Genomic DNA, 15,815 nt, shown 5'->3' on the forward strand with positions numbered 1-15,815 from the left:
ATCTACTTTATGGGCGGCGAGGACTCCGGAAGTGCACTAGCCCATCGGGTGGATGCACGTTGTGGCTACAATAACCTTGATTCATTCTTTGCTAGACGCATCGTCAGCGAGCTGGATGCTCTATTGAATGAGCATAATGAATTGTTGAAAATATTCAAATCCCACATGCACAAATTAGAAAGCGATAATCACGCTATTGTTATTAATCCTGATAAAACACCAGCTGGAGAACACATTCGTAGATTCAATGCACCTGTTGCTGACGACGTCGCTGGAATCATGGTTGGCGATCGTACAGGTGCACGAGAAATTGTGATTGATCATTGATTTGCAAGATGCTCTCATTGAACAAATATTTCCCGATGTACACACGAATTACATAAATCTCGAGTGGCTTGCAGAAAGAGCAATTTTAGCTGCAAAAAATGTGGATGTTGACATTTTAAATCTGAAGATACAACAGTTATTGCCAGGGGACTTGGTATCATATAAATCTATTGATACAGTTTGCGATGACACTGAAGCTGTAAATTTTCCAACAGAGTTTTTGAACTCACTAGATTTGCCAGGCATGCCACCACATAACTTACAATTGAAGGTTGGATCTCCAATTATTTTGCTTCGTAATTTGAACCCGCCACGGCTATGCAACGGTACGCGATTAGTCATTAAAAAATTAACGAAAAACGTTATCGAAGGCACCATTTTAAATGGCAAGTTTCGAGGTGAAAATATATTGATACCACGAATACCTATTATACCCACAGATGGGCCAATTCAATTTAAGCCTATTCAATTTCCGATTAGATTGGCATTTGCAATATTAATAAATCCCAAGGCCAAACAATGTCTGTTTGTGGCTTAGATTTGAGCACACCATGTTTTTCACACGGACAATTATACGTTGCATGCTCTCGAGTGGGTAAACCATCAAGTTTGTTTGTATTAGCTAAAGACGGGCTAACAAAAAATATTGTTCACGCTGCAGCATTAAAAGATTAATATTATGTAATTAATTAATTATATAAATAATTATTACTTTCAATAAATTAAAACAATTAATGTTTGGTGTTTTGTTATTTTTAAACAACATTCCCTCATCGTTTACAGCGCTCCAGGCTTTTTTCACTCATATTCCACATCCTTATACACTTCCAATAGGTTAGTAATTTTTTTTCTACACTAGAAATTCTCTAGAAATTATTCACATGGCAAAACGTTTGCCGGGTCAGCTAGTTCTTCATAATATTGACTGTTTGTAGGATAAATTTTGTATTGAGAGGGAAGTATTTTTTAAAAGTTTAGTGGTCGAACTGAAATTAGACTTTAAGTATACCTTGGTAAGAGAGAAGGATTTTTCTTAGTCCCACCAGTCACACTCTGTCAAATGATAATTACGAGAAACTCAAAAAGTAATCGAGGTTTTTGACAAAGGGATGTTGTTAATTAGTTATTCTTTTATATTATAGGATAAATTTTACTATAGTATAAGTTTCAGTCGCATAATTATAGCTTATAATTGATGGAATTCCAGAGTCAAATGTCCCACCAGTCACTATGGAATGCCCCTTTAGTAAAATTAACAGGATTTTTTTAATTTCTTAAGAAGAAAAACGATTCAGTTATTTGATTTAAGATTCATTTGTATAGCTCAGACATACAACGAATAGCTATCGTAAGCATACGGAAGGATGCTTGTGAGATGAGATATAAATTTCCATATCAAAAATTATTTTCCGCATTATTTAAATGTAAAATTTCAATTTGCAGTTTTTCAAAATTAAAATTAAATTTTTTAAGATTTTTTTTTAATTTTTAGATCAAAAAATAATTTATTAATTTTTTAATCCACCCTCTGACTAACAAAAAATTAATCTATAAAATCCATAAATCCAAAAGAAAACAATGCATAAAATTGTTAAGTTAAAGATGAAACATGTTTATAAAATACATAAAGAATTACCAGGACGTGAAGAGAAAGAGGATTGAGAGCTTTCTCATCCCACTCCCCTGCCACCTCAGCCCCTTTTCCCTGGTCGCTTAAATCCCCATGGTTTTGTGCGCGCGCGTAAATTTGTTGAACCAACTGTAGAGAATCACGGAGCTTTTTTGTTTTTATTTGATCTCTTTCCCTTCCCCGGCCGCTCAAGCTTGTTCTTTTACTTTTCTTTGTTTAATCAATTCGTGTTTTTCATTTACTTCCTTTGATTTTGCCCTCTGTTTTTATTTCCGCGTTTCTATTGTAGAGGTTAATTATTTTTGGCGTAGAATTGAGTGCATGGAAAAAAAATATGTCTGACGTCGTTTCATTACGGTACTATAGCAATATTTGTATAAGATATGCACTATACAACGTTTTACCCCCACCACAGTATTTTTTCGGTAGCACAGCGGTACTTGTATAACCCTCAAACTTATACGAAGTTTTGGTCCTACCATAATACGCATCAGCTCCATTTTTAAACGGATTTCTTTAAATTGAAAGGTAAAAGGTTATGATAGAAGACACTATAAACGTCATTACAGAGAAAATAATCATATAACCTCTTTCAATTTATTACTATTTGCTACTAAAAATATTCCAATCATCTTTTTAATAATCAATTAATAAAATAAATTTATAATATATTAAAATCAAAAAAACTATATTAATCTCGCTTGTCAAAGTTTATATGAGGAAAAAAATATTTATATGTATTACAATATTTTTATTTATAATAATATAATTTTTTATAATTATTGAATTTATTTTTGGATTAAAAATTAGAATGGAAGTAACAAAGTATCTAGATAGACTTTGAGTGATAATATAATATAGGTTAAAGGTACAAAGTCAATCCGAATTGAAGATGTCACCGATGAAGAACGTAAACATATGAGTGAGTAGATCCGCGGGAACTTTCTCACTATACTAACTGTTGACTTGCTATAGTGTTGTACAGAAAATATAAGCCCAAAACCGATACTGAGTATTGTGATGATTCAGATACTCATATTAGTACCGCACGAATACGTATTCTTATAGTAGAAAAACCAACGCGTTAAAATAAAGTATGCGTCTACCCTGATAGCCACAGTTTCAGACCAACCAAGTTGGTGTCAGATAGTTGCCACCAACTTAGCGACAACTTGCGGTCAACTTCCGAATTTGTAACTGTTGGCGGCAAGTTGGCTACAAGTTTCTGAGAAAAAAGAGACCAATCTACTGCTGCAATATGTCGCCAAATTTCTTGAGAAACTTATCGTCAACTTGGTGTGAAAAAGTTTCAGAGCAACTTTTGCCGACAACTTGGTGAACAAGTTGACACCAACCGAGTTACTTTCCAAGAGTTGCCGCCAAGTTGGTGACAAGTTGCGGCAGTAGATTGACAGAAAGTTGCGGCCAACTTGGCTATCAGGGTATGACTTATACTTCCATAGTATTTTAAATAATATCTTGAAAGGTAGTAACTCTTAAAAAGTCGAATTATAATGTAGTACTTAACCTTAAGCCGTAAAAATAATTTTATGACTGACCGTCGGTAACGTAGGAACGTTAGAGTGAAAACTAAGACACTCGATTTCCTGGGTTTTATTTTGTATATTTTATAGCTTATAAAACTTATGCTTTGAAAAGAAATTTTGTTATTATATGTTTTATTTTATCAAATTATTCCGAAAAATAGTAGTGGCTAAAAGTTTATATGTATGAAAGAAAACGCGGCATGTAAGCAGGATTGTGCCCAAAATTCTCAACCGATCTTTATGAAATTTTGTGGGCTTATTCTATGAATCAACACCGAGATCAAGTTCGAAGATGAGCAAAATCGGCCAGTTAGTTTCGGAGTTGTAGGTGTTTGAAAATTTCTTTCATTTTCGAAAAATTGTCAGTTTTGTCAATTTTATCGAAATAATATACACAGAAAAAAAGGTTCACTTGAGTCAAGAAAATATTTTTCTTCCTAATTATTTTCTTGAGCGAAAAAAAAATTTTTTTTGACACAAGAAATTTCACTTATTCCAACAAAATTAATTCTCTTGCTTTAAGAAATACGTATCTTGATCCAAGAAAATTTATTTAAGTCAATTAAATCTTGTTGTTTTAAGAAAATTCAGCCTCTTGCTCCAAAAAATTTAGTTCTTGATAGAAGTAAATTTTCTTGTCTTGAGAAAATTTCTCTCTTGCTCCAAAAAATTAAATATAAAGATAGAAGTAAATTTTCATTAATATTTTTATTGATTAACATATCAAATGGGAAGATCAAATAATATTGAATCATTTTTTTTTTTTTTTCATTCAATATGTATAATTGCACGCTAAAATAATATAAAATGGGTATCAAATATTTAAGAGAAAAATTTTCACAAGGTGAGAAAATATTTTTCTCAGCTGAAGTAGGTGGCGCTGCTCCCCTAAAGTATCTGAAAATCTTGATCAAATATAAGAATTTATTGTATCAAGTATTTATGATAGAATTACGGAAAAATTACTTCCACCAAGAATGGAATTTCAAAAAAAATTTTTACTTCGGCCAACACAACTTCGGTCTTCCTTCATGCACCCGAAAATTTTCTTGAGCCAAGAATTTTGTTCTCCAGTCAAGAAATTTTTCTTTCTTTGTATTTCACCATCAAAGATTCTTCAAAAATATTTTATCTCAAAGTTTACTTAATTGTCTTTTATTTAAGCTATCATTTGTCCACTTTTGATAATTTATTTTATCTCGAAAAATTTATCAATAAACATTTTTGCTTTTATTGTCTTACAATTTTTCAGCCGCAATTTAAGCTATAATTCCTCAACTTTTAAACTTTTTTTTCATTTTCTTCAGTGGCCTTAAAAATTTTTTTAATTTAAAAAAAATGCATTTTGTCACTTATTATTCATTATTCTGTGTTCGTTAAATAAATCTACCTATCCATGTCAAGCTTGGCTGAATAGCGTGTGCTTTTTTTTAAATGCAATTTTTATTTATTGCTTTTTGTCCACATTGATATATTCATTAAAATTTTATAAGGATAATTTATTTTACTAAAAAATAGCTTGAATTTTTATTGTAAAAATTTTTTTGTTAAAAATTTCCAACAATTTTAATTCATGTGTTCTTTTTTCTCAAAAGTTATTTTTCTTGGATTACAAACCGACAATTGTAATTTTTCCTACAATTTTCTTTCCCTGTATCTCGTTGTGATTTTTTATTTTTTTTTTATATTGTTACGTGACTACACGAAGTTGAGTAGAGAATAAAATAAAATAAGTGCATAGTTAATAAAGCAGGAGAAAATGAATAGCGATCTGTACCGCCCCCGGCAAATTAAAACGGCACAACGTTAAATTAGATAAAGTTACACTGTTCTCGGAAAGTAAAAAGATTCATCTTCAGATACGCCGTATTTTTCATGTTCACTTTTATTGCCGGGTAATTGTGAAAAAAAAAAAAAAATAAAGGACAATTTGAGTTCTTTCGTCGACATTAAAAATATCGCTAATGTAAAAATAAACATAAAAGGGCAGTTTTTTTCACAATGGACAGTTATGTTTATTATTTAGATTGCGATAAAACGAAATTAATTGAATGAAAATGACCCGAGGATTCGCCTGAAGAAAAATCTGGATAATAAATAATATTATTTGTGCTTGTTTATTCATTTATTTATTTACTCGGGTCTTTTTTCTGTTTCAGAGCAACCTGACAGAAGATGAAGAAGAGGAATTACCTGAAGACGCGTTATCTCTACTCTCTGTGTTATTCGTCGGTAATATTTCATTTATATTTCAATGAAAGTATAACGTTATTTTTATTTTTTATAATACTTGAGGTTTTTAGTACTCAGTCATATTTTAATGATAATTATTATGTTACACTGTTATTTTATTTTTTATTTTTATATTATTGAACAAAAATAATATATATAATAACTTCATAAAATTTTATATACTTCTATGGACGTCATATAATTCCATAGGGCTTAAAAAATTCAAATAAAATAATATTACTCCATAAAATTTTTCATTACTCCACATAATTTGATAAAACTTAGAACAAAAATCTACGACTTTAAATAATTTTGTATAGTTTGACAACTTTGTAGTAATTGAAATAATTTCATAAAATATTGTACAATTTTTTTTTAATATTTTAAGACCTTATATAATTATATATAACTTTATAAAATTTCATATAATTTTGACTTTAGTTAATAACACAACTTAGAGATTGTTATTGAATTCGGTTCAATTTCATGAAACCATATAATTATACACAACTTCATATTATTTCAGAAACGTCCTTATAATTTCAAATTACTTTATATGAATGCTATGAAACTTTATATAATTTGATATAACTTTATATAATTATACACAACATATAATTTGACATATTTATGGCTACTAATATAATTGTATAGGAATTTATTTAATTCCCTTAATTTTATAGAACTTCATATAATTATACACTACTTCATATAATTTTATACAATTTAACATCTTTATAGTATTTAACATAACTTCATAAAAATTTATTCAATTCCTTCAATTTTATAAAACTTCATATAATTATACACAACTTCATATAATTTGAGAAACGACCGTATAACTTCATAAGATTTTCTATGAATGTCGTGAAACTTCATATAATTTGACATATTTATAGCCACTTACATAACTTCTTAAATTCTTTTAATTTTTTTTAATTTTATAGATTTTTATATAATTATACACTATTTCATTTAATTTCATATAACTTCATATAATTATATACAACTTCATAAAATTTGACATATTTATAGTGTTCAACATAATTTTCTAAGAATTTATTTAATTCCTTTTAATTTTATGAAACTTCATATAATTATACAATACTTAATTAATTTTATATAAATTCACATTTTTTTCATACAATTTGACATATTTATAGTCACTAACATAACTTCACAAGAGTTTATTAAATTTCTTTAATTTTATAGAACTTCATATAATTATTCACAACTTCATATAATTTGACATCTTTATAGTGTTTAACATAACTTCATAAAAATTCATTCATTTTCTTTTAATTTCATAAATCTTAATATAATTATACACAACTTCATATAATTATATCTTACTACGTATAATTTTATACAATTTCATATAATTATATAGACAATATAATTTCATTTTATTTGACTTATTCACAAAAATTATCATAACGATCGAATTTTATAAGATTCCGTTTGATTTCATAAAACTTAATATAATTATCGATAACTCGATATAATTATTTAAAACTTTGTTCATTTTAAAAATGTTTTATAAAACTTCATGTAATTTTAAACTTCATAAAAATTTTCATAACTAACACCTCTTTCAATTCTAACTTCTTTTCATTTAATTCCGTATAAAATAAAATAAACTGCAAGCGCATGAATTTCCATAAAGAAAAACAATAAAACTAAAACTATCAAAAGTTTTCGCATAAATTTAAGAAAATTAAAATTTCTTTATAAATTAAATTTAAATTTTCTTAAGCGTAAATGAGAATAGTTTTTTTATTTTCCAAAAAGTTAAGCATGTAACGACCTCGTCTATTTTTAAATAAACAAAAACAAAAAATTAATTAATATACGGCAAAAAAAAAACCGCAGGGTAATTATTTTCTCTCCCACGTCCTTTATCCTTCGGAACTATATATCTTAAAAATTAATTACTCTTGACCATGTAGAAACAATTTTTTGAAAATAACGTACATCTATTAATCCTCGCAAATTTTCCAGGAAAAAATAACACCTGATATTCTTCTAAGTTTATCACTTTATTTTTTGATCAATAAAAGTATATTTGTATTATATCATGATATCTTTGAAAAGGAAATTGTACTTCCGATAATTCTTTTTCTTTGAAAATTTATTTGAATTTGATCGAATTTAAATTATCGCCAATTTTAAAATAATAAAATTTTTTTTTTCAAATTTACAGTTTTTATTCGATTTTTTTCTTTAATTAGCTATTACTTCAAAACTATTGAGTTTAGAAAAATTTTTAGAGACAAAATTTGTAGGCCATAAAATTTCTTATCTGAAAAGTCCAAGAAAACTCAAAAAATCTGATAATTTCTAAGAAAAATGAGAATATAATCTTAAAGTCAGAAAAACGGCAGAGAAAAACTGTGCCAAAAATTTTCCAAATTTTTAAATTTAAGATAACTTAGAAACTATTGGACATAGAAAAATTTTCAGAGACAAAATTTGTAGTTTATAAAATTTTCTATTCAGAAGTTCCAAAAAAATTTCAAAAATCTCATAAATTTCAGAAGAAATCCTAAATATAGTTATGACCTTGAAAAAACGGAAAAAATGTCCAAAAAATTTCCAAATTTTGAAATAAGGGATAACTCAACAACTATTGAGTTTAGAGAAATTGTCAAAAATACGAAATTTGTATGCCGTAAAATTTTCTATCCAAAAATTCTTGGAATGTTTCAAAAAGCTTAAAATTTCCCATAAAAATCATCAATTTGCAATCGAGACAAAACTAGTAATTTAAAATTTTCCAAATTTTTAAATTTAAGATAACTTAGAAACTATTGGGCTTAGAGAAATTTTCTAAGACAAAACTTGTAGGCCATAAAATTTTCTATTTGGAAAGTTCAAGAAAATTTCAAAAAAAATCCTAAGTATAGTTATGATCTTGGAGAAAAAAAAATTTGAAGAATCCAAAAGTGCACGACTCATTATGCTCATTTAATTAATGACATTAAAGTTAGCTGTCAATTGATCATTTTTTAATTTTTTTTAACAAACAAATTTGTTCCAAAAATTATATTTTTAAAAATTGCATTTTGAAATTGTTTAGATTTTTACTTGTCAATTTTTTTTCTATTTTTTTTGCTATTATTCATTTGTTACAAAAATTCTTAAAATTATTAAGTATCTGCTAAATAAATTTTCATACTCAATAATGAAATATTAATAAAATAAAGAATGTGAAAAAATATATAAAACAGCTAAAATAGTCTGATTTAATTGAAAAAAAAAATTTTTTTACTTTAGAAAATTTGACAATTTTTTTTTCAATTAAATAAAAAAAATATTTAAAAAATCAGCCCTGTCCGGGATGAGTGGGAATAATTGTTACATTGATTGAAGTTTTTTTGAGAAAAAAAATAAAAAAAAAAAGTGACGAACTTTGAAAAAATAACGATTTTGCTCAAAAAACCGATTATTTTATAGAATTGATCATATTTAATTTTTTTTTGTGTATTTTTTTGAAAAGTTCATTCAAAAACAAAAATTTAAAAAAAAAAAAAGTACCCAAAGATCAATGTCTAAAAAAGTTATGGCTATTTAAAAATAAAAAAGCCATTTTTTTGAAAAATTCATAACTTTTTTTAGGTTGGATAAAAAAATTTGAAAAAATTCTCAAAAATATTTTTTCGAAAGTTACAGTGTTTTCAGAGTTTCATACATGACGGACAGAAAAATTTTTTGACCTATTTTGATGTTTTTTTCCGTTTCTATTGCACTAAATCAATTTTTTAAAAGTCTTAAATTAATTTCCATTAAATTATCTTGACAATAGTATGCAAAATATATTGATTCCGTGAACTAAGAAGATTATAATAATAAAAATAGTTGCTAAAATGAGGCAAAAAAAAATTCATCATGAGTCGTGCATCAAAAAAGTGAATTAAAAAATGCATCATGAGTCGTGCAAAAATGCTCTAATTTTGAAATGAGAGATACAAAATTTGTAGGCCACAAAATTTCCTATCTAAAAAACCTCCAAATATCTCCAAAAGTCCAAAATTTCCCCTAAAAATCACCAATTTGGAATCGAAACAAAACTACAAATTAAAAATTTTCCAGGTTTTCTGCTGTTCGTCTTGATATTTCTCTCAGTAGCAGGGAACGTATTGGTATGCGTTGCAATATACACCGACAGAGGGCTGCGAAGAATAGGAAATTTATTTCTGGCCTCATTAGCGATCGCGGACCTGTTTGTCGGCTGCCTGGTGATGACATTCGCGGGAGTTAACGATCTCCTGGGTTACTGGATGTTCGGGCCGAGCTTTTGCGATACTTGGATCGCGTTCGACGTGATGTGCAGCACTGCATCGATACTGAACCTGTGTGCGATTTCGCTGGATCGGTATATCCATATCAAGGACCCCTTGAGGTAACTGTTTTGTCAATTTTTACAATAATGAATCCGATTAAGTTTCAAATTATCACTCGGCGTTTCTGCTCCTTCCCCATCCTCGATCCTCTATTCTCTATCCAGGATAACTCAATTTAACTCTCAATGTAATCGATCTATGTTTGGAAAATTAATTAAAGCTATTGTGCGTTTAATTCAAGGTACGGCCGGTGGGTGACTAGACGAGTCGCGGTCGGGAGCATTGCTGTTGTCTGGCTTCTCGCTAGCACTGTATCTTTCGTTCCTATCAGTCTCGGGCTTCACAAAAGCCAGGATTCCAAAAATTCATCTCCTACCTACAACGATGGTCTCCAAGTAAGTAGATTTATAAAGATAATGATATTCATCATGCATCATAAACTCGATATTGATAGTGATGTGGATAATAATATTTATTACAACATTAATAATGACAAAAATATTTATTATGACATGATATTTATCATAAGACCGATATTCATCTTGACATTAATGCTAACAATGATATTCAACACAAACATAACTATGACAGTGTTATTTATCATGATATTCATCATCACATTGATATTTACCATGATATTCATCATGACATTGATATTGACCATGATTCTGATATTTATCATGACGTTGATGTTCATCATGACATTAATGCTAGCAATGATATTCAACATGAGCATAACTATGACAGTGATATTTATCATTATATTTATCATGAGAATGATATTCATCGTAAAATCAATACCCTTGATGATATTCATCATAACATTAATTTTGTCAATGATATTCGGCATGAACATAACTATGACAGTGATATTTATCATAATATTCATCATGACATTAATGCTAGCAATGATATTCAACACGAACATAACTATAGCAGTGATATTTAGCATGATATTCATCATGACAATGATATTCATCGTAAAACCAATACCCTTGATGATGTTCATCATGACATCAATTTTGACAATGATATTCGACATAAACTTAACTATGACTGTGACATTTATCATGATATTAATCATGACGTTGATATTTATCATGACATTTATGTTCATCGTAACTGATATTCATCATGACATTAATTCTGACAAAAATATTCAATATGAATATAACTATGACAGTGAGAGTTATCATGATATTCATCATGACATTGATATTCATCATGACATTGATATTCATCATGACATTGATATTCATCATGACATTGATATTCATCATGACATTGATATTCATCATGACATTGATATTCATCATGATAATAATTTTGACAATGATATTCAACACAAACATAACCATGATAGTGATATTTATTATGATATTCATCATGAAATTGACATTTTTTATGACGTTGATATTCATCATGACATTAATGCTAGCAATGATATTCAACACGTAAATAACTATGACAGTGATATTTCTCATGATATTCATCATTACAATGATATTCATTATAAAACCAATACCCTTGATGATATTCATCACGGCATTAATTTTGAATATTGTTTTCAACATGAACTTAGCTATGTCTATGATGTTTATCATCATATTCATCATGACATTGATATTTATCATAAAATCGATACATATGTTGAATATCATCATGACCTTAATGTTGAGAATGATATTTTATATAAACTTTAGAATAATAATGATTTTCATCATGACAATGATGTTCATCATAAAATTGATACTCATGAAGAATATCATCATGACATTAATGTTAACCATGATATTCAATATGAACTTAACAATAACAATGATATTTATCTTGATCATAACAATGATATTCATCATGATATTAAGATTGACAGTTCTATTCAATATGACAATAATATTTATCATTACATTCATCATGGAATTATTATTTATTATAAAATTAATACGAATAGAGATATTCATCAAAACATTAAAATTGACAGATATTAATGATAACATTGATAATGACAATGACATTCATCATAACATAGATACTGATATTCATTATGCCATTCATACTGACAATGATATTTATCATGACATTGATATTGATACTAATATCCATCATGATATCAATATTCATACTGATATTCATCATAACATTATCATTTACTGTATTATTTATCATAATACTAATTTTTATAAAATATCATGATATTCATAACAATGATATTCATCACATTAATGTTCGTAAAATTGGTATTGACAGTGATATTCATGATGACATTGACAGGGATAGTGATATTCATTATGATATCAATATTGATGATGATATTCATGTTACTAAAGTTGACATAATAATTTTTTAACTAAAATAACAGTCAATTTAATTATTTCAAAACATACCATCCAGTAGAATTGATTTACATAAACTAGAATACAAAATAGGAGAAAAGTCGGAATGAAATTTAAAATTCGAATGAATAAAAAATAAAAAGCTAAAAGTGTTTTATTATTTTTATTTACAGGAATATCCAACCTGTGCGCTAGACTTATCGCCCACGTACGCGGTGCTTTCGTCCTGCATATCATTTTACGTGCCATGTGTGGTGATGGTCAGCATATATTGTCGGCTGTACTGTTACGCTCAGAAACATGTTAAAAGTATACGGGCGGTAACGAAGCTGCCTCAACCATCATTAGGAAAAAGTTTTCGTGCTAAAAGCACAAGAAATAAATTGCAACACCAGGAACCGGCTAAAAATAAGCCTCCAGCTAAAACGAAGCCCACCTCACCTTATCACGTTTCCGATCACAAGGCCGCCATCACTGTCGGTGTTATTATGGGAGTTTTTTTGATATGCTGGGTACCCTTTTTTTGTGTCAATATCGTCGCATCATTTTGCAAAACTTGTATACCAGATCGAGCGTTTCAGGTAATTTTCATTATTATTATTATTTTTTTTTGTATATTATAGAGAAATTGATTTTGTTGATATATCGACATAATATCAGTATTTCTTAAGATATTCACGATATTGATGATATTCATGGTGATATTTATGATGATATTGATTATGATATTCATCAATGCATTAACGATGATATTTATCATGATCTTGATATCGCTGATGATATTGACGATAACTCTACCAATACTTTTAATGATATTAATAATGAAAAATGGTTACAGGTATTAACCTGGCTCGGATACAGTAACTCGGCCTTTAACCCGATAATCTATAGCATCTTCAACACCGAATTCCGCGAGGCATTCAAGCGCATCCTGACAAAAGGAGCCCGTGCAAGAGGTAACCAGCCATCGACTAGCGAGTGCGGAGAATTCCGTTCAGTCATTGTACAAAAAAGAAATGGGTCTATCGTTGAGTGTAATATAAGTCATAGATCTAGCGCTGACAGTTGTCAGGGCGGTCAATTAAGTAGATTACAGAATCACCATCGTGATACCATTGTTAGCTCTATTTAAATTTTAATATACTATTAATAACAATAGCTAATATTGATAATCAATAATAAAAATAATAAATTATTATCATTATATTTAAGCTCATAAAGCTCCATAATTTAAGTTTCAAAATTACCAATCCATCTATTTATTAATTAATTAATTAATGACCATGTCAACGACAATCAATTCGTAAATAACATATCCGCACACATCTTAACAAAAATATTATGTAATTTAATAATTATAATAATAATCAAGTATTCATCCGTTTTAATATACATTCTATTAGACAGTTAGCGACAAATAAACAAAAAAATTTTTTTTCTTGCATGGAAAAATGTATATTTGAAAAAAAAAATGATTAATCGAGATTTAGTTACTAGGAAAATTTTTTTGAGGAAAATAAAGAAGTGGAGTGAATTTCTGGCAAAAAGTAAATGAGCCCACACACGTTCTTTTTTGAGATGGGTCGAAGTTAATTAAGTTATTTATCAATTAATCAGAGGGTTATCATGAAAAGGAAAAAAAGTTAGAAATACGGATGCAAGTAGTCGTGATAACGTTATCGATATTGATAATGATATTAGTGATGACAATTTTGATGGTGATATTCATGATAACGATATAAATATTGTTGATGATATTGATATTGAAATCAATGAAAATAATAATGATATTCATGATGACGAAATTACTTACTATTGATGTTCATGATATTGTCAATGATATTCAGGTTCATACTTAAGATATTGATATTCATAATAATGATATTCACAGTCAATCATTTTCATGATAACGATATTGATATTCACGATAGTGATATTGATATTTATGATAGTGACATTGATATTGATATTCATGCTATTGTCAATGATATTCATACTTAAGATATTAATATTCATGACAATGATACTCAAAGTCAATCATTTTCAAGATATTGATATTCATGATAGTTATATTGATATTGATATTAATGATAATGATATTGATATCGATATTCATGATAGTGTTATTGATATTGATATTCATTATAATGATATTCACAGTCAATCATTTTCATGATAACGATCTTGATATTGAAATTCATGATAGTGATATTTATATTGATATTCACAGTCAATCATTTTCATGATAACGATATTGATATTCACGATAGTTATATTGATATTTATGATAGTGACATTGATATTGATATTCATGCTATTGTCAATGATATTCATACTTAAGATATTAATATTCATGACAATGATACTCAAAGTCAATCATTTTCAAGAAATCGATATTCATGATAGTGATATTGATATTGATATTCACAGTCAATCATTTTCATGATAATGATATTGATATCCATGATAGTGATATTGATATTAATATTCACGATAGTGAAATTAATATTGATACTCATGATAGTGATATTGATATTGATATTCATGATAGGGATATTGATATTGATATTCATGATAGGGATATTGATATTGATATTAATGATAGTGATATTGATATTGATATTCATTATAATGATTTTCACAGTCAATAATTTTCATGATAACGATATTGATATTTAATTTATGATATTGTGAATCATATTAAGGTTCATACTGAAGATATTGATATTCATGATAATGATATTCGCAGTCAATCATTTTCATGATAACGATATTGATATTGATATTCATGATAGTGATATTGATCTTGATGTGAATGATAATGTCAATGATATCCATACTTAAGATATTGATATTTATGATCATGATACTCACAGTCAATTTTTTTCATGATATTGATATTCATGATAATGATATTCACAGTCAATCATTTTCATGATAACGATATTAATATTCATGATGACGATATTGATATTGCTAATTATACTCATGATAACGATATTAATATCAAAATTGATATTCATAACATAAGTGCTATTGATATTCATAAAAATGATATTCACAATAACTTCATTTATATTGGTAACGATATCATGATAACTTTAATGATAACTGGCAATTGAATATTTTTAAAAAAATTGTCCAATTTGGACAGTTCTGTTTTAAGATACAAATAGAAAACTGTTTGATCAAATAGGCAAAAATTTACACATGATCTCCATAAACGAAACTAATTAAATAATTTCCATTTTTCTCATCTTGTAAATGATCATTTGCATTAATTTATTTATTTCTTTTTTATCATATGTATATTAAATTATTCTAGTCAAAAACGAAAAAAAAATTTTGTTTCTTTTTTTCTATAAAAGTTACAAGTGCGCAATATTAACGTGAGCAATATTTA

At 27.6% G+C, this 15,815-nt stretch overlaps 1 protein-coding gene across 1 annotated transcript in view; it reads left to right on the forward strand.

The window, feature by feature from the left end:
* LOC123263232 (dopamine receptor 1-like) overlaps positions 1–14,959 on the forward strand; it is a 122,424-nt gene extending 107,465 nt beyond the window's left edge. Inside the window, exons 2-6 of the mRNA XM_044725834.1 lie at positions 5,664–5,736; positions 9,829–10,138; positions 10,321–10,474; positions 12,586–12,993; positions 13,251–14,959. Of these exons, the coding sequence (XP_044581769.1) occupies positions 5,664–5,736; positions 9,829–10,138; positions 10,321–10,474; positions 12,586–12,993; positions 13,251–13,544 (1,239 nt within the window). The 3' untranslated portion in view covers positions 13,545–14,959. The remainder of the gene's footprint in view (positions 1–5,663; positions 5,737–9,828; positions 10,139–10,320; positions 10,475–12,585; positions 12,994–13,250) is intronic.
* Positions 14,960–15,815: the final 856 nt, after the last annotated feature.

This window comes from Cotesia glomerata, linkage group LG4, assembly GCF_020080835.1.
Source record: "Cotesia glomerata isolate CgM1 linkage group LG4, MPM_Cglom_v2.3, whole genome shotgun sequence".
NCBI classification, from domain to species: domain Eukaryota; kingdom Metazoa; phylum Arthropoda; class Insecta; order Hymenoptera; family Braconidae; genus Cotesia; species Cotesia glomerata.